This window comes from Oncorhynchus clarkii, chromosome 10 (genome assembly GCF_045791955.1).
Source record: "Oncorhynchus clarkii lewisi isolate Uvic-CL-2024 chromosome 10, UVic_Ocla_1.0, whole genome shotgun sequence".
Lineage (NCBI taxonomy): Eukaryota > Metazoa > Chordata > Actinopteri > Salmoniformes > Salmonidae > Oncorhynchus > Oncorhynchus clarkii.
This window is the reverse complement of record NC_092156.1, coordinates 49,499,467-49,525,512: the sequence shown is the minus strand read 5'-3', so window position 1 is coordinate 49,525,512 and position 26,046 is coordinate 49,499,467. Positions and strand designations below refer to the sequence as shown.

The following is a 26,046-nucleotide window of genomic DNA, read 5'->3' as shown; positions in this document are numbered from 1 at the left end:
GATCACCGTTCTTGTGATCATTTTGACCCCACGGGGTGAGATATTGCGTGGAGCCCCAGATCGAGGGAGATTTTCAGTGGTCTTGTATGTCTTCCATTTCCTAATAATTGCTCCCACAGTTGATTTCTTCATACCAAGTTGCTTACCTATTGCAGATTCAGTCTTCCCAGCCTGGTGCAGGTCTACAATTTTGTTTCTGGTGTCCTTTGACAGCTCTTTGGTCTTGGCCATAGTGGAGTTTGGAGTGTGACTGTTTGAGGTTGTGGACAGGTGTCTTATATACTGATAACAAGTTCAAACAGGTGCCATTAATACAGGTAACGAGTGGAGGACAGAGGAGCCTCTTAAAGAAGAAGTTACAGGTCTATGAGAGCCAGAAATCTTGCTTGTTTGTAGGTGACCAAATACTTATTTTCCACCACAATTTGCAAATAAATTCATTAAAAATGAAAGATGAAAATTACAGGCCTCTCTCATCTTTTTAAGTCGGAGAACTTGCACAATTGGTGGCTGACTAAATACTTTTTTGCCCCACTGTACTGATGGGAATTGATGTAAAAATGTATCACTAGCCACTTTAAACAATGCCACTTAATATAATGTTTACATACCCGACATTACGCATCTCATATGTATATGTATATACTGTACTCTTTATCATCTACTGCATCTTGCCATCTTTATGTAATACATGTATCACTAGCCACTTTAAACTATGCCACGTTGTTTACATACCCTACATTACTCATCTCATATGTACAGTGCCTTGCGAAAGTATTCGGCCCCCTTGAACTTTGCGACCTTTTGCCACATTTCAGGCTTCAAACATAAAGATATAAAACTGTATTTTTTTGTGAAGAATCAACAACAAGTGGGACACAATCATGAAGTGGAACGACATTTATTGGATATTTCAAACTTTTTTAACAAATCAAAAACTGAAAAATTGGGCGTGCAAAATTATTCAGCCCCCTTAAGTTAATACTTTGTAGCGCCACCTTTTGCTGCGATTACAGCTGTAAGTCGCTTGGGGTATGTCTCTATCAGTTTTGCACATCGAGAGACTGACATTTTTTCCCATTCCTCCTTGCAAAACAGCTCGAGCTCAGTGAGGTTGGATGGAGAGCATTTGTGAACAGCAGTTTTCAGTTCTTTCCACAAATTCTCGATTGGATTCAGGTCTGGACTTTGACTTGGCCATTCTAACACCTGGATATGTTTATTTTTGAACCATTCCATTGTAGATTTTGCTTTATGTTTTGGATCATTGTCTTGTTGGAAGACAAATCTCCGTCCCAGTCTCAGGTCTTTTGCAGACTCCATCAGGTTTTCTTCCAGAATGGTCCTGTATTTGGCTCCATCCATCTTCCCATCAATTTTAACCATATTCCCTGTCCCTGCTGAAGAAAAGCAGGCCCAAACCATGATGCTGCCACCACCATGTTTGACAGTGGGGATGGTGTGTTCAGCTGTGTTGCTTTTACGCCAAACATAACGTTTTGCATTGTTGCCAAAAAGTTCAATTTTGGTTTCATCTGACCAGAGCACCTTCTTCCACATGTTTGGTGTGTCTCCCAGGTGGCTTTTGGCAAACTTTAAACAGCACTTATTATGGATATCTTTAAGAAATGGCTTTCTTCTTGCCACTCTTCCATAAAGGCCAGATTTGTGCAATATACGACTGATTGTTGTCCTATGGACAGAGTCTCCCACCTCAGCTGTAGATCTCTGCAGTTCATCCAGAGTGATCATGGGCCTCTTGGCTGCATCTCTGATCAGTCTTCTCCTTGTATGAGCTGAAAGTTTAGCGGGACGGCCAGGTCTTGGTAGATTTGCAGTGGTCTGATACTCCTTCCATTTCAATATTATCGCTTGCACAGTGCTCCTTGGGATGTTTAAACCTTGGGAAATCTTTTTGTATCCAAATCCGGCTTTAAACTTCTTCACAACAGTATCTCGGACCTGCCTGGTGTGTTCCTTGTTCTTCATGATGCTCTCTGCGCTTTTAACGGACCTCTGAGACTATCACAGTGCAGGTGCATTTATACGGAGACTTGATTACACACAGGTGGATTATATTTATCATCATTAGTCATTTAGGTCAACATTGGATCATTCAGAGATCCTCACTGAACTTCTGGAGAGAGTTTGCTGCACTGAAAGTAAAGGGGCTGAATAATTTTGCACGCCCAATTTTTCAGTTTTTGATTTGTTAAAAAAGTTTGAAATATCCAATAAATGTCGTTCCACTTCATGATTGTGTCCCACTTGTTGTTGATTCTTCACAAAAAAATACAGTTTTATATCTTTATGTTTGAAGCCTGAAATGTGGCAAAAGGTCGCAAAGTTCAAGGGGGCCGAATACTTTCGCAAGGCACTGTATATACTGTACTCGATACCATCTACTGCATCTTGCCTATGCCGTTCTGTACCATCACTCATTCATATATCTTTATGTACATATTCTTTATCCCTTTACACTTGTGTATATAGGGTAGTAGTTATGGAATTGTTAGGCTAGATGACTCGTTGGTTATTACTGCATTGTCAGAACTAGAAGCACAAGCATTTTGCTACACTCGCATTAACATCTGCTAACCATGTGTATGTGACAAATAAAATGTGATTTGATTTGATACTGTATTATATTCTACCATATTTTATTCTATGCCACTCCGCCATTGGTCATCCTAATATTTATACATTCCTTAATTCCATTATTTTGCTTTTAGGTTGTGTGTATTGTTGTGAATTGTTAGATATTACTGCACTGTTGCATTTCGCTACACCCACAATAACATCTGCTAAATGTGTGTGACAAATACAATTTTATTTGATTTAGAATGGTGTCTACCAGGCAGGTGTCTTACAGGGCTATTTTTAACCTTTTGCAAGAGTCTTGTCCTGATTTCTCCAAGTGGTTGACATTCCTGTTGTCCCTGGATCGACAAGTCAATATTGTTTTTTTAATGATAAGTATTTTACAGATGTGTGGACTTGTAACGCTCGTCTGATGGAGGCCGTCTCTGGAGGCTCCGGGCTGGAGGCTGTCTCTGGAGGCACCAGATACACTGGGTCAGAAAGCTCTTGTTAAATTTTCTCAGGTTTTGCCTGGCAAAAACAGAGTAGCCTACCTACATTAATATTATCTGTCTCTGGAGGCCGTCTCTGGAGGCCGTGTCTGGAGTGGAGAGACACACAGGAGGCCTGGCTCTGGGAGCAGGCACAGGACTCACCAGGCTGGGGAGACATACAGGAGGCTTCTTCCTTGGCCGAGGCACCGGATACACTGGGCCGTGAAGGCGCACTGGCGGTCTCGAGTGCAGAGCTGGCACAACCCGTTCTGGCTGGATGCCCACTTCCAATCGGCAAATGCAGGACGCTGGCACCGAGCACACCGGCCTGTGAATGCTCAACCGAGACACAGTGCACATCACCCCATAGCACGGGGCCTGACCAGTCACATGCTCTCCAAGGTAAGCACGGGGAGTTGCCTCAGGTCTCCAACCTGACTCAACCACACTCCCCGTGTGCCCCCCCCCAAAAATTATGATATACCTCAGTGGTGGTACTGGCTATATGTCTAAAGATTGCTGAAACATGGCACTACCTTTAATAACTATGAAATGAAGATGTAAAATATTCTGGCAAATAAATTACGATATTTGTAAGAAAGGAAAAGGCTACAGACAGATCATGCTTTCCATCCAATCCTGCAATCTCTGCTGCGTACAGGTAAGCCATATGATCGTGCTTGCTCTAGACTCCAGCAAAGTGACACTGACATTAGGCAGTTCACACAAAGGATTGTTACCTATAACAAAGTTGGAAATACAACAATAACATTTTTGCCAAGCGATTATTATTTTGTCAAACAATTATTAAGATTCATCCTGTATTGTCCGTAACATCATTACCCCATAGCAACAGATGTGGGACACACACACACACACACGCATACACACACACACACACACACTCCCAACCGTTCCTCCACAAACAACCACAAGTTTCAGATGTTCCATCCCTGAGGCCAGCTGAAGAGAATACTTGATGTGCCAATGCATATACAGTTGTAGCTGTTTGAGAAGGCATGCAAAATTGAGCAAGAATGGGGAGATTTGATTATCTAACGTCAAGTCTGAAGTGATGGAGCTCAGATACACCCCCCCCTACCCTGAAACACACACACACGGATCCCCCGTTGGGACCATTTCTCAAAGCATCTCTGTGCAGTCAGACCATTTGATTATTTTGTGCCACCAGGGCCACAATAATTTGCCCCCTCTCTGATTGTCCGAGTGTGACTCCCCTCCCCATTTTTAATTTTTTTTAAATTTATTTTTTAAACCTTTATTTAACCAGGCAAGTCAGTTAAGAAAAATTCTTATTTTCAATGACGGCCTAGGAACAGTGGGTTAACTGCCTGTTCAGGGGCAGAACGACAGATTTGTACCTTGTCAGCTCGGGGGTTTGAACTTGCAACCTTCCGGTTACTAGTCCAACGCTAGTCCAACGCTCTACTGCAGCTAGTGTTGCAGTAACCCATGGGTGGGGGTGGGGGCATCCCCGGAATCCCCACCAGCTAGGCACAAAGTCATCAAGGTTCTCATTAGCAGATTTGAGAAATTCCTTGGGGGCTTTGGCTTTGTTGGACCAACCCTGCCAGGCAGGCTCAGACTCTTGAGGGGGCAGTGCTGCGTTAGTAGGTCTCTGAACGCGCTTATCTTTCTTGGCTGCGTATTATATAGGCTACTTGCAGTAAGCCTATTAAACAGATAAGGACTTCTCCTTAGTGTGTGGGTCGGTCAGGTGGGTGTCTAGGGTATAGGGTTGGGGGCTGTTCCATCATGATAGGACAATAAATAAACTTATTTTAAAATATATCATATATTTGCACAGAATTGAAAGCTCTCTCTGTCACAACTACTGCTCGCAGGCACAAATGTGCTGGCTCTGTCATTTGCAACCATTTTCCTTTTTCACTCAACTGCACACTTTTCCAAACACAAAATCACACACCCCACCTTCCAACACAATACACCTGCACATACTGTGCATTCTATGTACTCTGCTTGCTGTGTTCTTATCCCTACCATGTTGATTCCTACCTAATTTCAGGCTTTTGAATACTTTCGTGTTCCAGTTCCTTATATAATTAGAAAAATATTTATTTATTATTATTTTACCTCTTTTTTTCTCCTCAATTTTGTGGTATCCAATTGGTAGTAGTTACAGTCTTGTCTCATCGCTGCCACTCCCGTACGGACTCGGGATAGGCGAAGGTCGAGAGCCATGTGTCCTCCGAAACACAACCCAACCAAGCCGCACTGCTTCTTGACACAATGCACATCCAGCCCGGAAGCCAGCCGCACCAATGTGTCGGAGGAAACACCGTACACCTGGCCAGCGTACACTGTGCCCGGCCCACCACAGGAGTCACTAGTGCGCGATGAGACAAGAATATCCCTGCCGGCCAAACCCTCCCTAACCCGGACAATGCTGGGCCAATTGTGCACCGCCCCATGGGTTCTAGCAAGAGAAGGAACGGAAGTACCTATCAGCAGTCTATCGGCAGTAAGATTCTCAGTGTGTTTCATGCTTCATTCCCTTTCTCTGTTATTCCCTTTCTGTTTCTTATTCCCTTTCTATCTTTAATAAAAACATTTCTCTCCATGCTCCCTTCTCTCCGTGTGTCTACTCTCTGCCTGTCACTCAGTTGTTGTTCTGTCTTCCCTTTTCCCTTGTTTTCTCTATCTATCTCAACCCTTTTTATAATGCAGCAAAAACCACTGAACTAAAAGTAGTTTAGTTTTACTTTCCCCGAAAACACATATTTTCGCTGAACAGAAGTAAATTGAAATACACTACGCACACATACATGCACACACACACACACCCTGACGTGTCTTTTTACTTTGGAGACATGGGCCCAAATATCCCTTTCCCCATCATCATGGGACAAAAAGGAGAGATCAAAAGGAGAAGAAACAGAAATACAAAGAGTAGAGATGATGGAGAAGAAAGGTGAGAGGAGAGGGGAAGAGAGGAGAGGACTGGAAAATACATGAGAGAAGAAAATTTAACCTTTATTTAACTAGGCAAGTCAGTTAGGAACAAATTCTTATTTACAATGACGGCCTACCCCGGCCAAACCCGGAGGACGCTGGGCCAATTGTGCGCTGCCCTATGGGACTCCCAATCACGGCCGGATGTCATGCAGCCTGGATTCGATCCAGGTACTGCAGTGACACCTCTTGCACTGAGATGCAGTGTCTTAGACCACTGCATCACTCTGAGAAAACCGAAAGCTCTCCTTTCTCTCTCCTTTCTCTGACGCAGAGACACCCCCCTAGAATTACTTTGAAGCCTGTACACATGCACACATGGATGTACGCACACACACATGCACACGCACACCCTGGCATGTCTTTTTCCTTTGAAGACATGGGCCCAAATATCCCTTTCCCCATCACCATGGGACAAAAGGCAAAGGTATGGGGTCTCTATCTCTGTGTGTGTGTTAATATCTATCAAAAACAGGTTTTTGAGCAAGCATCTCCACGTGCCTTGACTGCAGAAGCCATCACAGAGGGAGGGAGAGGAGGAGAGTAGGGGCAGAAGGAGGAGAGGGGAACAGAAGAGGAGGATATGGGGATTTGGGGAAATGAGATAAAGGAGACATCAAAAAGCGAGAAAGGGGGTAGAGATGATGGAGAAAAAAAAGGAGAGAGGAGAGGACTGGAAAATAAGAAAGGAAGAGAAGAGGATGAAAGGAAAGGGGGTAGAGCAAATGAGGACAGGAAAAGAGAAGAGAAAGGAATAGAAAGGAGATAGACTGTTCTCTCTGCTACCGCACGGAAAGCGCCACGTCTAGGTCCAAGAGCGCCAAGTCTAGGTCCAAGAGGCTTCTAAACAGCTTCTACCCCAAGCCATAAGACTCCTGAACAGCTAATCAAATGGCAACCCAGACTATCCCCCCACCCCCACCCCACGCTGCTGCTACTCTCTGTTATCATCTATGCATAGCCACTTTAATAACCCTACCTGCATGTACATGATTATCTCAACTACGTCGACAGCGGTGCACCCGCATATTGACACATTGACTCTGAACTGGTACTGGTATATAGGCCCGCTATTGTTATTTACTGCTGCTCATTAATTATTCATTTTTCTTATATCTGAATTTTTTTTGGAGGGGGGTTATTTTCTTAAAACTGCATTGTTGGTTAAGGGCTTGTAAGTGAGCATTTCGCTGTAAGGTCTACTACACCTGTTGTATTCAGAGCATGTGACAAATACCATTTGATTTGAGAAAAGAGCAGAAAAACAGAAGAGAAGAGAGGCGAGAACCCACTGGGCAAAGACATCCTTACATTGATGACTTTTGAAAAATCCAATCAGTTTTCAACGTTGATTCGACATCATCACATTGAATTTTTGGGTTGAAATTGCGTGGTAACAATGTTGATTCAACCAGTTTTGGCCCAAGAGACCAGAACTGAAGAGAAGATGAGAGAAGAGGATTTGACAGGAGAAAATAGAAGATAAGTGAAGTCAAGAAAAGAAAGGACTATGTGGTCCTACCTGCCAGAAGATGTTATCGATGGTGCTTCCTCGGAAGCCTTCTCTGGTCTCAGATGACAGAAGTTTGGGTCCCAGTATCGTCACAAACTCTTCAAAGTCCACCTGGCCATCACCTATACAGACACACACACACACACACACACACACACACACACACACACACACACACACACACACACACACACACACACACACACACACACACACACACACACACACACACACACACACACACACAGTCTTGTAGACCGCTGGTCCCCAACCCCCGGGCACATTCTCTACCGGGCCGCACGGAAAGGATACATTCATTTTAAATAGTTTTAATCGGTTAGATAAAATAATAATTGTATACAATTATAGGCTATTTGTGTAGTAAATACATTGAACTTGGTGCAGTCTGTCCGTCCTTTTCTCACCACTCTAATTATCTCTGTCACACCCACAACAGTTTACAGATTTTGAACTTGAGTAATGAGTTCACGGGCTTTGTTGCCCGTCAACTTTGGACTAGCTAGCTACGTTAGCTGACATGAATAAGAACAAACAAACGTTGCTGGAGAGATTCTTCGGAAGGGGTAAGAGAGATCAAGGCCCAACGACGATGTCGATAATGCAGAGACAGCAGAGCCTGAGACTTTAAAAAAAAGAAAGCCTCATTCAATAGAAAATATGATGAGTCCTACCTAAAATATGGCTTTATTGCGACAGGTGACTCGCATGCTCCTAGCCCCCTGTGCGTAGTATGTGGAGATAGGCTATCTAACGAGGCAATGAAAGCCCTCAAAACTGCTTCGGCACATCGAATCCAAGCACCCTGCACTTAAAGACAAACCTGTTGAATTTTTGAACGAAGAAAACGTGAACAAGAAGGACAGAAGCAAGTCTTGGAAGTCACCGCATTAACAAACGTGGCTGCACAACCGTATTGCTAAGGCCAAGAAGCCTTTCACTATTGGCGAGGAGCTGATTCTACCTGCTGCTAAGGACATTTGCCGTGAACTCTTAGGACAGGCTGCAGCTAAAAAGATATCATAGGTTCCTCTTTCGGCTACCACCATCACTAGGCAAATTGATGAAATAGCGGAGGACGTTGAGGCACAATTGTTTAGAGGCTTAAAACCTCTTAAGAATCTGACCATTTTTTCAATTTCTTCCTTAAATGACATGCCCAAATCTAACTGCTTGTAGCTCAGGCCCTCAAGCAAGGACATGCATTTCTTGGTACCATTTGAAAGGAAACACTTTGAAGTTTGTGGAAATGTGAACGGAATGTAGGAGAATATAACACATTAGATCTGGTAAAAGATAATACAAAGAAAACACCAAACTTTAAAAAAAAGTGTGCCATCATCATGAAATCTAAGAGAAAGGCCATAACATATTATTATACCCCAAATGCAATTCAGATATTAACCACTAGATGGCAGCAGTGTATGGGCAAAGTTTTAGACTGATCCAATGAACCATTGCATTGCTGTTCAAAATGTTGTGTCAAGACTGCTCAAATGTTCCTAATTTGTTTATTAACGAGTTGCCGTGGTATGCAATCCAGGTTGACAAATCTAACGATGTCGACAACAAGGCAATACTGCTTGTTTATGTGTGATATATATTTCAGGATGATGTGCATGAGGATATGTTGTGTGCGCTGTCCCTGCCGACTAACACAGCGGCCGCAGAACTTTTCAAGTCTTTGGATGATTACATGTCAGGAAAATTGGATTGGTCATTCTGTGTTGGCGCATGCACGGATGGGGCTGCTGCCATGACTGGACGGCTGTCTGGTTTCACTACCGGGTTAAAGAGGCTGAGCCTGAACGTGAGTCTAAGCACTGTGTCATGCACAGAGAAATGCTGGCTAGCCGAAAAATGTCACCTGAATTTAATGTCATATTGAATGATGTTATTAAAGTTATCAATCACATCAAAGCACACGCCCTTAATTCGCATCTGTTTGGGCAGCTTTGTGAGGAGATGGACGCAGAACACAAACACCTTCTCTTATACACTGAAGTCAGATGGCTATCCTGGGGGAGATCGCTTGCCAGAGTGTTTGTGTTACGAGAGCTGCTGCAGAGATTTCTTTCAAAAAGAAGTCACCACTGGCAGCACATTTCAATGACGAGGAATGAGTCGCAAAACTCGCTTACCTGTGCGACATATTCAACCTGCTCAACGAACTCAATCTGTCACTTCAGGGGAGAATGACAACTGTCTTTAAGTTGGCAGATAAAGTGGCTGCATTCAAAGCCAAACTGGAACTGGAACTGTGGGGACGGCGAGTGGACAGGGGCGTATTTGACATGTTCCAAACAGTAGCAGGGATTTTCAGAGAGACTGAGACTGGGCCGTCTTTCTCCCAGCTGGTGCGTGATCACCTAGCTTTGCTGTCAATGGAGTTCGAGCGTTACTTGTCCAAACTTTGACTGGTACTATAATCATATGACTATTTGTATTGACCCCCTGTTTTTTTTTACGCTGCTGCTACTCACTGTTCATTATCTATGCATAGACACTTTACCCCTACCTACATGTACATATTACCTCAATTACCTCGACTAACTTGTACCCCTGCATATTGACTCGGTACCGGTGCCCCCTGTATATAGCCTTGTTGTTGTTATTTATTGTGTTACTTTTCTTTACTTCAGTTTATTTAGTAAATATTTTCTTAACTCTTTTATAATTATTTTTAACTGCATCGTTGGTTAAGGGCTTGTAAGTAAGCATTTCACAGTAAGGTCTACATGTATTTGGCGCATGTGACAAATAAAATGTAATTTGACTCACACACACATAGATTTGCCTTTCAGAGAGCAACCTGTGTGTGTGTTCAGGGTCGGTCTTAGCTTTTTGGGGTCCCGTTTTTTTACCATAGAGCAGAGAGAAGAATTTGCAGTTTTACAGCTAATTTCCTGCAATTCTACACATTTTGCCAATACTTTTTCCATGTTAATTATATCTGAGTGAGAGTGACTGACAAAATCAATGGGGAACCCCTGGAGGTCAGGACCCCTTGCACCTGCTCTGAGTGCCCGGTTGGTATTCGGCCATGACAGCTGGCTATATTAACTTACCTATTAAAAATGTTATTGACTATCGGTGACTGACATAACCAGAGAAAAACTGCAGATGGACAACCAAATCTGCACCTTGTGCATTCTACTATTATAACTCTCAACAATAAGTTGAGGCCACAACTCTGTTCCTAAACTCCCCTTAGCAGTCGGAGGCCCTAAGCAAATGCTGATGTCGCTTATGCCTGGAGCCGTCCCTATGTGTGTGTGTGTGTGTGTGTGTGTGTGTGTGTGTGTGTGTGTGTGCACACAGTCATCCGCAAAGCATTTTGTCAAAGCTGTTTAATGCAGCTGTGTTTTACACAGAGAACCTGGTATATAGGGTGAATGCAAACACAGACACAGTGTACATACAGCATGAACCCACTCTCCCACACTGCTGAGACTTGGAGGTGTAATTGATTCATTAACCTTGGAAAAATGCGTTTAGGAAATCACAGACTAAGACTTTCAGTGTGTGTGCCTACATACAGTATAGGCCAACGTGTGGGTGTGTGTGTGTCTTTCATTCTTATGTCTCACCGTCCATGTCCAGTCTCTGCATGATGATGGCCAGCTCCACCTCGCTAGGCATGTATCCCAGGGACCTCATAGCCATGCCCAGCTCTTGCTTAGAGATGAACCCGTTCCCATCCCGATCCAGCACCCGGAACGCCTGCCGGATCTCTGCACAGGGACACACATACACTGAGTGTACAAAAAAATGTATGACATCTGTCCTTTCCATGACATAGACTGACCAGGTGAATCCAGGTGAAAGCTATGATCCCTTATTGATGTAACTTGTTAAATCCACTTCAATCAGTGTGAAATGGAGGAGACAGGTTAAAAAAATATTCTTAAGTCTTGAGACAATTGAGACATGGATTGTGTATGTGTGCCATTCAGAGTGTTAACAGGAAAAATGTAAGTGCCTTTGAACGGATTATGGAAGGAGGTGCCAGGCGCACCGGTTTGTGTAAAGAACCAGGGGTGCAACTTTCACTGGGGATGGGGGACATGTCCCCCCCACATTCTAAAATTGCATTTCCCCCCCAGTTTTATAATTGGATTGTGATAATAAACAAGTCAACAGTGTGCTTTAGGACCATGCGGATGCCTCTGAATATTGGGTATGTTGTTTGGAGTGTTTATGGACTGGATAATTATATATTTTTTAAATAATACAATAATTATGTCTCGTCCACCTCTAAAACCAAAGTTGCGCCACTTCAAGAACTGCAACGCTGCTGGGTTTTTCACACTCAACATTTTCCTGTGTGTATTAAGAATAATCCACCACCCAAAGGACATCCAACCAACTTGATATAACTGTGGGAAGCATTGGAGTCAACATGGGCCAGCATCCCTATGGAAAGCTTTCAACACCTTGTAGAGTCCATGCCCCAACGAATTGAGGCTGTTCTGAACTCAAAAGTGGAAGGGTGCAACTCAATATTAGGAAGGTGTCCTTAATGTTTTGTACACTCAGTGTCCCCATGCACCGGCAAAAACCCATGCATGTACACACATTTGTACAAAAACACGCATGCACACACAGACATATTCAATAAAATAAAATAGAATGTATTTGTCACATACACGTGGTTAGCAGATGTTAATGCGAGTGTAGCGAAATGCTTGTGCTTCTAGTTCCGACAATGCAGTAATAACCAACGAGTATCTAACCTAACAATTCCAAAACTACTACCTTATACACACAGGTGTAAAGGGATAAAGAATATGTACATAAAGATATATGAATGAGTGATGGTACAGAACGGCATAGGCAAGATGCAGTAGATGGTATCGAGTAGAGTATATACATATGAGATGAGTAATGTTGGGTATGTAAACAAAGTGGCATAGTTTAAAGTGGCTAGTGATACATGTATTACATAAAGATGCAGTAGATGATATAGGGTACAGTATTTACATATACATATGAGATGAGTAATGTAGGGTATGTAAACATTATATTAAGTGGCATTGTTTAAAGTGGCTAGTGATATATTTTCCATCAATTTCCATCAATTCCCATTATTAAAGTGGCTGGAGTTGAGTCAGTGTGTTGGCAGCAGTCACTCAATGTTAGTGGTGGCTGTTTAACAGTCTGATGGCCTTGAGATAGAAGCTGTTTTTCAGTCTCTCGGTCCCAGCTTTGATGCACCTGTACTGACCTCGCCTTCTGGATGATAGCGGGGTGAACAGGCAGTGGCTCGGGTGGTTGTTGTCCTTGATGATCTTTATGGCCTTCCTGTGACATCGGGTGGTGTAGGTGTCCTGGAGGGCAGGCAGTATGCCCCCGGTGATGCGTTGTGCAGACCTCACTACCCTCAGGAGAGCCTTACGGTTGTGGGCGGAGCAGTTGCCGTACCAGGCGGTGATACAGCCCGACAGGATGCTCTCGATTGTGCATCTGTAGAAGTTTGTGAGTGCGTTTGGTGACAAGCCAAATTTCTTCAGCCTCCTGAGGTTGAAGATGCGCTGCTGCGCCTTCTTCACAACGCTGTCTGTGTGGGTGGACCAATTCAGTTTGTCCGTGATGTGTACGCCGAGGAACTTAAAACTTAAAACTTACTACCCTCTCCACTACTGTCCCATCGATGTGGATAGCTGTTGTTTCCTGAAGTCCACAATCATCTCTTTTGTTTTGTTGACGTTGAGTGTGAGGTTATTTTCCTGACACCACACTCCGAGGGCCCTCACTTCCTCCCTGTAGGCCGTCTCGTCGTTGTTGGTAATCAAGCCTAGCACTGTAGTGTCATCCGCAAACTTGATGATTGAGTTGGAGGCGTGCATGGCCACATAGTCATGGGTGAACAGGGAGAACAGGAGAGGGCTCAGAATGCACCCTTGTGGGGCCCCAGTGTTGAGGATCAGCGGGGTGGAAATGTTGTTACCTACCCTCACCACCTGGGGGCGGCCCGTCAGGAAGTCCAGTACCCAGTGGCACAAGGCGGGGTCGAGACCCAGGGTCTCGAGCTTGATGACGAGTTTGGAGGGTACTATGGTGTTAAATGCTGAGCTGTAGTCGATGAACAGCATTCTCACATAGGTATTCCTGTTGTCCAGATGGGTTAGGGCAGTGTGCAGTGTGGTTGAGATTGCATCGTCTGTGGACCTATTTTGGCAGTAAGCAAATTGGAGTGGGTCTAGGGTGTCAGGTAGGGTGGAGGTGATATGGTCCTTGACTAGTCTCTCAAATAATTTCATGATGACGGAAGTGAGTGCTAGTCGTTTAGCTCAGTTACCTTAGCTTTCTTGGGAACAGGGACAATGGTGGCCCTCTTGAAGCATGTGGGAACAGCAGACTGGGATAAGGATTGATTGAATATGTCTGTAAACATACCAGCCAGCTGGTCTGCGCATGCTCTGAGGACGTGGCTGGGGATGCCGTCTGAGCCTGCAGCCTTGTGAGGGTTAACACGTTTAAATGTTTTCCTCACGTCAGCTGCAGTGAAGGAGAGTCCGCAGGTTTTGGTTGCGGGCCGTGTCAGTGGCACTGTATTGTCCTCAAAGCGGGCAAAAAAGTTATTTAGTCTGCCTGGGAGCAAGACATCCTGGTCTGTGACGGGGCTGGTTTTCTTTTTGTAATCCGTGATTGACTGTAGACCCTGCCACATACCTCTTGTGTCTGAGCCATTGAATTGTGACTCTACTTTGTCTCTATACTGACGCTTAGCTTGTTTGATTGCCTTTCGGAGGGAATAGCTACACTGTTTGTATTCGGTCATTTTTCCGCTCACCTTTCCCTGGTTAAAAGCAGTGGTTCGCGCTTTCAGTTTCACGCGAATGCTGCCATCAATCCACGGTTTCTGGTTTGGGAATGTTTTAATCGTTGCTATGGGAACAACATCATCAATGCACTTTCTAATGAACTCGCTCACCGAATCAGCGTATTCGTCAATGTTGTTGTTGGACGCAATGCGGAACATATCCCAGTCCGCGTGATCGAAGCAATCTTGAAGCGTGGAATCAGATTGGTCGGACCAGCGTTGAACAGACCTGAGTGCGGGAGCTTCTTGTTTTAGTTTCTGTCTGTAGGCAGGGAGCAACAAAATGGAGTCATGGTCAGCTTTTCCGAAAGGAGGGCGAGGGAGGGCTTTATATGCGTCGCGGAAGTTAAAATAGCAATGATCCAAGGTTTTACCAGCCCTGGTTGCGCAATCGATATGCTGATACAATTTAGGGAGTCTTGTTTTCAGATTAGCCTTGTTAAAATCCCCAGCTACAATGAATGCAGCCTCAGGATATGTGGTTTCCAGTTTGCAAAGAGTTAAATAAAGTTCGTTCAGGGCCATCGATGTGTCAGCTTGGGGGAGAATATATACGGCTGTGATTATAATCGAAGAGAATTCCCTTGGTAGATAATGCGGTCGACATTTGATTGTGAGGAATTCTAAGTAAGGTGAACAGAAGGACTTGAGTTCCTGTATGTTGTTGTGGTCACACCATGTATCGTTAATCATAAGGCATACGCCCCCGCCCCTCTTCTTACCAGAAATATGTTTGTTTCTGTCGGCGCGATGCATGAAGAAACCAGCTGGCTGCACCGATTCCGTTAGCGTCTCTCGAGTCAGCCATGTTTCCGTGAAGCAAAGAACGTTACAGTCTCTGATGTCCCTCTGGAATGCTACCCTTGCTCGGATTTCAGCAACCTTGTTGTCAAGAGACTGGAGATTGGTGAGTAGTATGCTAGGGAGTGGTGCCCGTCTCCGGAGCCTGACCAGAAGACCGCTACGTTTCCCTCTTTTACGAAGTCTTTGTTTTGGGTCGCAGGCTGGGATCCATTACGTTGTCCTGGGTGGAGGGCAGAACACAGGATCCGCTTCGGGAAAGTCATATTCCTGGTCGAACTGATGGTGAGTTGACGTTGCTCTTATATTCAGTAGTTCTTCCCGACTGTATGTAATGAAACCTAAGATGACCTGGGGTACCAATGTAAGAAATAACACGTAAAAAAACAAAAAACTGCATAGTTTCCTAGGAACGCAAAGCGAGGCGGTCATCTCTGTTGGCGCCGGAAATAGTCCACAATCAAACATTAATTCAAGTCATCATATGATTACTGGCTCTGTTCATGTTGTCTTCTTGCCTTCCAATTTCCTTCCAATTTCATTACCTGCTTCTCGCTCTCTCTCTCTCACTCTCTCTTCCGTTTGCTGCTTTTCATTACTCCTCATTACAGGGCGATAGATAGCCTAGCGGTCAGAGAGTTGGGCCAATAACTGAAGGGTTGCTAGATCAAATCCCTGAGCTGACAAGGTAAAAATCTGTCATTCTGCTCCTGAACAAGGCAGTTAACCCACTGTTCCTAGGCCATCATTGTAAATAAGAATTTGTTCTTAACTGAGTTGCCTAGTTATATAAATGGGGGAAAAGGCAGGAGGAAAATAACTTTAACTGACATATTTGCCCTACAGCTCCATTCCTGCATTCACCACACAATCAATATGAACCAATCAGACATGATACAATGATAAGTCTCAACATCAGACAATCAAACATGAGACAGCGATAAGCCTAATACTGACAGGAAGTATTTTTTACTGCCGAAGCATTTGTGTTTAACTCCCTTTGCTGAGATGTTATTTTTCTTCGTTCTTTGTATCCATCTCTCTCTCTCTCTCTCTCTCTCTCCCATTCTCTCCATCTCCTTCTCTCCTTCTCCTCTCCTGCCCCCCCCCTCTCTCTCTGTCGCTGCCTTCTCTTCCCCCGTCTCTCTGTTGTGGTTTATTTCAGTAACTTACTGTATTTAACCAACCCATGGGGGAGTCACACTCCTTTCAGAGGGAACACTTTTACATGCAACACCTACAGCTTTTCCACAGACTCCTCTCAGTTAAAACACTTTATGTAGAGCCACCTATGGCTCTGGTCGAAAGTACTGCACTATATAAGGAAGAGAGTATCACTTGGGATTTGCCCTGTAACTCAGTCCTGTGAAGTCAACTCTGTCCAGCAAACAGGGGACATCTTAAAGACTTTAGGCGACCTTCCCATTAGGTCCTTTTTTGACGTTATCCCACTGATGTTCTGAGAACATTTTAGGAACATTAAAACACCTTGGGACCACAAGAGGACATTTAGTACATGTCCTAGTTTGGTCACAGAATAACGCTATAATAAGATACACTACATGGCAAAAAGTGTGTGGACACCTTCTCATCGAACATCTCATTCCAAAATCATGGGCAATAATATGGAAATGCCACAGAATCGTCTAGAATGTCATTGTATGCTCTAGCGTTAAGATTTCCCTTCACTGGAACTAAGGAGCCTAGCCCGAACCATGAAAAACAGCCACAGACCATTATTACCCCTCCTCCAAACTTTACAGTTGGCACTCTGCATTCAGCAGGTAGCGTTCTCCTGGCATCCGACAAACCCATATTTGTCCGTCGGAATGCCAAATGGTGAAACGTGATTCATCACTTCAGTGAACGCATTTCCACTGCTCCAGAGTCTAATGTCGGCAAGGTTTACACCACTCCAGCCGAAGCTTGGCATTGCGCATGGTGATCTTAGGCTTTTGTGGGCTGCACGGCCATGGAAACCCATTTCATGACGCTCCTGACGAACAGTTCTTGTGCTGACGTTGCTTCCAGAGGCAGTTTGGAACTCGGTAGTGAGCGTTGCAACCAAGGACAGATGATTTTTTACGCATTATGCGCATCAGCACTTGTGTTCTGTGAGCTTATGTGGCCTACCACTTCGCTATTGTTGTTTCTAGAGTTTCCACTTCACAATAACAGCACTTGCAGTTGACCCGGGAAGCTCTACCAGGACACGTTGAAAGTCACCGAGCTCTTCAGTACGGGCCACTCTACTGCCAATGTTTGTCTATGGAGATTGCATGGCGGTGTGCTAAATATATACACCTGTGGGTGTGGCTGAAAAACCTGAATCCACTAATTTGGACATGTAGTGGATCATATATTAAGCATTACCCAGTTAAAATAGACATTGAACTTGAACCCTGTAGGAATCCTTGAACTAGCTGTCAGACAGGTTTTTGTATAGAGGCCTCAGAAATTCAGTGTGACTACATAACATTTCCTGTCTCCTTATGTTAAGGGGCGAAAACGGTTTTCATGGGCATACAAATCCCCCAAAATGTACAAGATTGTAAAATCTAATGCTTCTTATTCAAAGAGTCACCTTACCTTGATACTTAAAACTTATACGGATATTGTCATTAATGTGGTTCTTCAATGATTATACATAATACATAATACTTGTTGGATGTGCACGGTGTTGAGCTGTTTAATGACACCATGATATATTCGCACATCATCATCTGATCCAGGAAGGAATTTTCTGAATGACAGTCAAGTGACTAACAGCTGTTGTGATAGCGCATGCAATTCAACAACAGCCCAGTGCTGGAAAAGGTGTTCATGAGGAATGTCGAGAATATTTTGGTGTCTCACTCATTATGCCGGTGAAGACAGTTGTGCCTGGAACCACCTTGGATCTAATATCTAGTGAATTAATGTTGATCATCTGTTGTTGTCTGCTTGATTTACAGCAGGGTCTCGTTAGATTTAACACAGAAAAGCATCAAGGTAATGAGTTCATGTTTTCGTATGTCTTTGTGCCTCGGATTAGACACTGAGTCTACCGTTTGCAATTCCGTAGGATAGACTATCAATGCATTAGCAAGGCCCAAAAAATGCATTATTCTTAAACTGTTAATGGGTGGGTCCTATATTAGTACCTACAGTTGAAGTCGGAAGTTTACATACACCTTAGCCAAATACATTTAAACTCAGTTTTCACAATTCCTGACATTTAATCCTCGAAAAAAATCCCCATTTTTGGTCAGTTAGGATCACCACTTTATTTTAAGAAAGTGAAATGTCAGAATAATAGTAGAGAGAATGATTTATTTCAGCTTTTATTTCTTTCATCACATTCCCAGTGGGTCAGAAGTTTACTTACAATCAATTTGTATTTGGATAAATTGCCATTGCCTCACCCTTTTTCCTCTAAACATAATGATGGTCATTATGGGCAAACGGTTCTATTTTTGTTCCATTAGACCAGAGGACATTTCTCAAAAAAAATAAAAATCTTTGTCCCCATGTGCAGTTGCAAACTGTAGTCTGGCTTTTTTATGGAGATTTTGGAGCAGTGTCTTCTTCCTTGCTGAGCAGCCTTTCAGGTTATGACGATATAGGACTTGTTTTACTGTGGATATAGATACTTTTGTACCTGTTTCCTCCAGCATCTTCACAAGGTCCTTTGATGTTGTTCTGGGATTGATTTGGGATTGATGTGCACTTTCGTGCCACAGTACATTCATCTCTAGGAGACAGAATGCATTTCCTCCCCGAGCGGTATGAACGCTGCATGGTCCCATGGTGTTTATACTTGCGTACTATTGTTTGTACAGATGAACGTGGTACCTTCAGGCATTTGGAAATTGCTCCCAAGGATGAACCAGACTTGTGGAGGTCTACAATTTATTTTCTGAGGTCTTGGCTGATTTCTTTTGATTTTCCCATGATGTCAAGCAAAGAGGCACTGAGTTTGAAGGTAGGCCTTTAAATACATCCACAAGGTACACCTCCAATTGACTCAAATGATGTCAATTAGCCTATCAGAACTTCTAAAGCCATGACATAGTTTTCTGGAATTTTCCAAGCTGTTTAAAGGCACAGTCAACTTAGTGTATGTAAACCTCTGACCCACTGGAATTGTGATAAAATTAATTACAAGTGATATAATCTGTCTGTAAACAATTGTTGGAAAAAATGCTTGTGTCATGCAGAAAGTAGATGTCCTAACCGACTTGCCACAACTAGTTTGTTAACGACAAATTTGTGGAGTGGTTGAAAAACAAGTTTCAATGACTCCAATTACACAATTGTAAACCATTGAGGTCCTTGAAAATTACAATTAAGTGCTTGAAAAAGTCCCTGAAAGTCCTTGAATTTGACTTGCCAATGTCTGTATGAACCCTGCTTAACTTAAGGATCCAACCCTTTAAAAAAATGTTTTGCCTAAAATTATATACCCAAATCTAACTGCCTGTAGCTCAGGACTTGAAGCAAGGATATGCATATTCTTGATACCATTTGAAAGAAAAACTTTGACGTTTGTGGAAATGTGAAATTAATGCAGGAGAATATAACACATTGGATCTGGTAAAAGATAATACAAAGAAAAAAAGATGCGTTTTTCCCAAAAAATGTTTTACTATCATTGAAATGCAAGAGAAAGGCCATAATGTATTATTCCAGCCCAGGAAAAATTTAGATTTTGGCCACTAGATGGCAGCAATGAATGTGCAATGTTTTAGACTGATCCAATGAACCATTGCATTCCAGTTCAAAATGTTGTATCAAGACTGCCCAAATGTGCATTTTCAAGTTCATAATTGTGCACTCTCCTCAAACAATAGCATGTTTTTCTTCCACTGTAATTGCTACCCTAATTTGGACAGTGCAGTTAGATTAACAAGAATTTAAGCTTTCTATGTCTATGTCCTGGATTTTTGTTTGTTACTTACAACCTCATGCTAATCACATTAGCCTACGTTAGTTCAACTGTCCTGCGGGGGGGGGGGGCATCGCAATCCCGTAGAGGTTAAAGGATGTATAGTTCTAGGCCTCTGTTTTTTGAGTTACAGGTCAATTTGCATATATTCCTCTAAATACACATGTGGAACTGCATAACAATTATTTTTAATGACATTTTAATTGCACATTGGCCCAATGATTTATAGAAAGACCCACAAGTATTTTTGGAAATGTGGTTCAAAGTACCAATAGCAGAACAACAATGATCAAATTATAAATACATTTGCAGAATGTCTGGTCAGTTGTTTTGCCTTTGTACCTGGATTGCATATCTTAGATCCACTTTTTCAAAACTTTAAATACAATTGTCATCAATAAATATCCTTTTTCACAACATTGTGGACATGCAGAGAATGAAGTTGGGTTACTTCTACTTCTACTGAAGTAATTTTCTGGGTTAGTGCAAAGTCACCATATCCAACATTGTGACTTTCCATTACAGAGCTTGCTTTGATGTGGGTTGAGACCAATACATTCATATTAGTTGTGTTCCTCCACTGTAGTCACCTTTCCTTATTTTTCAACAATTCAAGTTTTTCTGTCAATGACGTATGGGATTTGATAGGAGTGACGCAAAATCCAACCTGGCTTCCGTTGACACTTTTTTTGGTGCGCCAGGACCATTCACAGTTGAGCTCGCTCAGTTTAGCTTAACGCTGATTGGCAAATTTATCAATATTTTTTTTGTCAAGGGAGGCCAGATACTCACTGGCTTCTCTTGCCTTCAATGCTATGGGCAGCAACAATGTCGTACTCGTTTCGATAAGACGTCATCAAATAGGTGGCCTATTGGTAGAGACACAAAGGGGCGCTGTTTCACTCATTCGGATGTTTTCTCCTTTTCTCCACATTCAACCTCTTGCGAATTGAAGGAAAATGATGAAGCAGAGACAAAATATATATTTTATGTTTTTGTATTTTTTATTTGTACATTTTGGGGGGAAGCCTGGCTTCCCTTGGCATCCATGAAAACACACCACTGTCTGATTGTTGAGTGATGGAAACTGTTCTGGGTTCTCATTAAGGTAAGCTTAAAGACTCCTTCTTTATCTCTCCCTTCCATATTTCCCATCTGTATCAATTCATCTTCAGAGCCATGGTGTAGACAGAGCCCCACTTCTGTATATTTCTCTGTTTGATATTCTCTGACTGAAACCCTTTCCCCCCCTCTCTCCCCTCCTATCCTCTGTGTCTTTGTACTAATCCAGTCTCAGATGTCTCTTCCGCCTGTCTAAGCTGTCAGTTTTCAGAATGTTTGAGTTAAGTCGCAACACCCATCTAAGCCTGTAAACCTCCCCATTTCAACAGATAATCGCAGAGCTCCTCTTATTCTATCTCCAAACAAAATGAGTGGGATTGACAGAGCGGTTTTCTCTCCTCTGTAGCAAAGTGATTTATCCGTATGCAGCACAAGAGAGAAGCAACATTATCTGAAGGTTGCCAGGTGTGTATAATGATGGGTTTCCAGGACCAGTGTTTAGCAGACCGGCGATGTTGAGCACCGGAGAGGGGGAACGAGTGGTTGTGACAGAACCCCCTTCCCTGATGCTCGGCTCCAGCCACAGGACAATGAGGAGCGGGCCAGTCCAGACGGCGAAGGTATAAATCTCAGATGATGTTAGGATCTAGAATGTTGTCCACCGGAACCCAACACCGCTCCTCTGGACCGTACCCCTCCCAGTCCACCAGGTACTAGAGCCGACTCCCACAACATCTGGAGTTCAGGAGGGACCTGACGGCATGGATGGGACTACCCTCAATGTCCAGGGGAGGTGGAGGGGTGTCGTGGGGTACAGCATCAGCCAGGGGACCAGGAACCACCGGCCTGAGAGGGTGAAAAAGAGGGTGAGATCCGGTAGTCATTGGAAAGCTGTAGTCGGTAAGTTACCTCATTGACCCTCCATAGGACTTTGAATGGCCCCACAAACCGGGGGCCCAGCTTCTGGCAGGGCAGGAGGAGCGGGAGGTTCCTGGTGGAGATCCAGATGAGATGGAAAATGAGTGCCTCACTCCACCAGGATGGAAAATGGGTGACGAAGTGAGTTCTTGGCGTACTCCGTCCAGGGAAGAAATCGGGACCACTCTCTCTGCTGGTCCTGACAGTGACTCCAGGAGCTGGGGAGATTCCTGTGGATGGTCCTCTCCATCTGCCCATTGGACTGAGGACGGTACCCAAATGTGAGGCTGACCGTGAGCCCCAGCTTGTCCATGAAGACTCGCCATACAAGTGATGTGTAATGAGGACCACGGTCGGAGACAATATCCTCTGGAAGGCCATAGTGCAGGAAGACCTGCTGAAACAGTGCCTCAGCGACCTGGAGAGTGGTATAGAGACCAGAGAGTGGAGTGGAGCGGGTGATACCTGGGTGTCCAGCGGCAAGGTATGTGTGCACCCAGGCCAAAAGCTGATCCCTTAACTCCGCTGGAATGTAGGTGCGCTCCGGAGAACAGGTAGCTAGTGCGGGTTCCCTCTCCAGAGCCTGTCGGATGTCCAGGTCTATGTCCCAGAACACGGGGCAACAATTCGGGAGGGCAGCTAATGGGACCACTTAGGACAGAAACCTCTCCTGAATCATTGAGTTCAGACTAGGCATCGGTTTGGATATTCATGAACCTGGGCGGTATGACAAGGTGAAGTTGAATCTAGTAAAGAAAAGGGCCCACCTTGCTTGGCGCGGGTTCAGCCACCTCCAAGTTCTGATGGTCGGTGAGGATGAGAAACGGGTCCGTGGCGCCCTCCAACCAGTGTCTCCACTCCTCTAAAGCCAACTTCACCGCCAGGAGATCCCAATCACCATCATAGTTCCTCTCTGCAGGGACAGTTTTTTAGCGTAGTATGCAAACGGATGGTTTTTGTGGACTACCTTGTCATTGTGACAGGACGGCCCCCACGCACACTTCTGAGGCATCCACCTCCATCATGAATGCAGCGTAGGGTCTAGGTGTTTCAGCAACGGGGCGGAGGTGAAATGCCTCATCAGCAGGCGGAAGGCCTCATCAGCTGCAGGGTTCCACGCCAACTGACGGGGACCACCTTTGAGGAGAGAGGTGAGTTGATGGAGCTGAAGTTCCCGATGAAGCTCCTGTAAAAGTTGTAGTCCCTTTATGGTGGTGGGACTGGCCATGACCTGACCGCATCTACCTTCCTTTCTTCCATAACCACTCACTGTGGGCTGATCTGATATCTCAAGGAGACGACGACCTAATGGAACTGGCACTTCTCCGCTTTCACGTACAGATGGGTCTTCAGCAGGCGCCCCAGGACTACCCGGACATGGGCGATATGATCCTCCAAGGTGGCCGAGTAGATCAGGATGTCGTCAATATACATGACCACCTGGCGCCCAAGCATGTCCCAAAAAAACTAATTTTCGAATGCCTGGAACACCGACGTAGCATTGGCTAAACCATAAGGCATCACCAAGTACTCGTAGTGCCCAGATACCGGGCTGGAGGCCGTATTCCATTCATCCACCTAACAGATGCGGATCAAATTGTAGACACGCCGCAGGTCCAGCTTGGAAAAAACTGGGCCCCGTGGAGCTTTTCAATGGTGGCCGGCACCAACGGAAGGGGGTAACGGTACTTGGTGGTGATGGCATTGAGACCTCTAGTCAATACACGGACAAAGACCCCCCTCCTTCTTGACAGCCCCAGCATTGGGAGACATGAGGAGCTACTGCTGGACCTTTTGGAAGGGCTTTGTTCCCTGACAGAACACCACTACCAAGGGTTCAAGGCTATTATGGAGCAAATCAGTGAGTTAGCTCATAGGCAGCCCTCCATCTCTTGAGACCTCCCAACCAGCCAGTAACCATTTTACTATTAGTGGTGGGTTTGTACAGCCTACCCCGGCTCCCCGAGAACCCCGATGAACTCCTCCGGAATGATATTCTGGGAATCCTGGAACCTGCCGGGGTTTTCTTTCTCAGTGCTCCCTCAGTATATTATTACGCTAATGATGGGAAGGGCGCTCTCCTGGGCTACGGCAGTTTGGGAGCAATAATCTGCCATTCGTCGTGATCAGGAAGACTTCATTACAGAGGTAAGGAAGGTATTCGATTCTCCGGTATCCGAGAGAGAGGCGGACAGAAAACTACTGGAATTACAGTGCCTTGCGAAAGTATTCGGCCCCCTTGAACTTTGCGACCTTTTGCCACATTTCAGGCTTCAAACATAAAGATATAAAACTGTATTTTTTTGTGAAGAATCAACAACAAGTGGGACACAATCATGAAGTGGAACGACATTTATTGGATATTTCAAACTTTTTTAACAAATCAAAAACTGAAAAATTGGGCGTGCAAAATTATTCAGCCCTCTTAAGTTAATACTTTGTAGCGCCACCTTTTGCTGCGATTACAGCTGTAAGTCGCTTGGGGTATGTCTCTATCAGTTTTGCACATCGAGAGACTGACATTTTTTCCCATTCCTCCTTGCAAAACAGCTCAAGCTCAGTGAGGTTGGATGGAGAGCATTTGTGAACAGCAGTTTTCAGTTCTTTCCACAGATTCTCGATTGGATTCAGGTCTGGACTTTGACTTGGCCATTCTAACACCTGGATATGTTTATTTTTTAACCATTCCATTGTAGATTTTGCTTTATGTTTTGGATCATTGTCTTGTTGGAAGACAAATCTACGTCCCAGTCTCAGGTCTTTTGCAGACTCCATCAGGTTTTCTTCCAGAATGGTCCTGTATTTGGCTCCATCCATCTTCCCATAAATGTTAACCATCTTCCCTGTCCCTGCTGAAGAAAAGCAGGCCCAAACCATGATGCTGCCACCACCATGTTTGACAGTGGGTATGGTGTGTTCAGGGTGATGAGCTGTGTTGCTTTTACGCCAAACATAACGTTTTGCATTGTTGCCAAAAAGTTCAATTTTGGTTTCATCTGACCAGAACACCTTCTTCCACATGTTTAGTGTGTCTCCCAGGTGGCTTGTGGCAAACTTTAAACAACACTTTTTATGGATATCTTTAAGAAATGGCTTTCTTCTTGCCACTCTTCCATAAAGGCCAGATTTGTGCAATATACGACTGATTGTTGTCCTATGGACAGAGTCTCCCACCTCAGCTGTAGATCTCTGCAGTTCATCCAGAGTGATCATGGGCCTCTTGGCTGCATCTCTGATCAGTCTTCTCCTTGTATGAGCTGAAAGTTTAGAGGGACGGCCAGGTCTTGGTAGATTTTCAGTGGTCTGATACTCCTTCCATTTCAATATTATCGCTTGCACAGTGCTCCTTGGGATGTTTAAAGCTTGGGAAATCTTTTTGTATCCAATCCCGGCTTTAAACTTCTTCACAACAGTATCTCGGACCTGCCTGGTGTGTTCCTTGTTCTTCATGATGCTCTCTGCGCTTTTAACGGACCTCTGAGACTATCACAGTGCAGGTGCATTTATACGGAGACTTGATTATACACAGGTGGATTGTATTTATCATCATTAGTAATTTAGGTCAACATTGGATCCTTCAGAGATCCTCACTGAACTTCTGGAGAGAGTTTGCTGCACTGAAAGTAAAGGGGCTGAATAATCTTGCACGCCCAATTTTTCAGTTTTTGATTTGTTAAAAAAGTTTGAAATATCCAATAAATGTCGTTCCACTTCATGATTGTGTCCCACTTGTTGTTGATTCTTCACAAAAAAATACAGTTTTATATCTTTATGTTTGGAGCCTGAAATGTGGCAAAAGTTCGCAAAGTTCAAGGGGGCCGAATACTTTCGCAAGGCACTGTACATGAAGACTCCCGTAGTGTGGCAGACGACACTGTAGACTTTCGCACGTTGGCCGCCGAGAGTGCCTGGA

At 44.1% G+C, this 26,046-nt stretch overlaps 1 protein-coding gene across 1 annotated transcript in view; it reads right to left on the bottom strand.

Annotated features, from left to right (window-relative positions):
- LOC139418713 (calcium-binding protein 8-like) overlaps positions 1-26,046 on the bottom strand; it is a 78,129-nt gene that overhangs the window by 33,738 nt on the left and 18,345 nt on the right. The window contains exons 3-4 of the mRNA XM_071168365.1: positions 11,190-11,333; positions 7,591-7,703 (exon numbers count right to left, since the gene is read on the bottom strand). Of these exons, the coding sequence (XP_071024466.1) occupies positions 7,591-7,703; positions 11,190-11,333 (257 nt within the window). The remainder of the gene's footprint in view (positions 1-7,590; positions 7,704-11,189; positions 11,334-26,046) is intronic.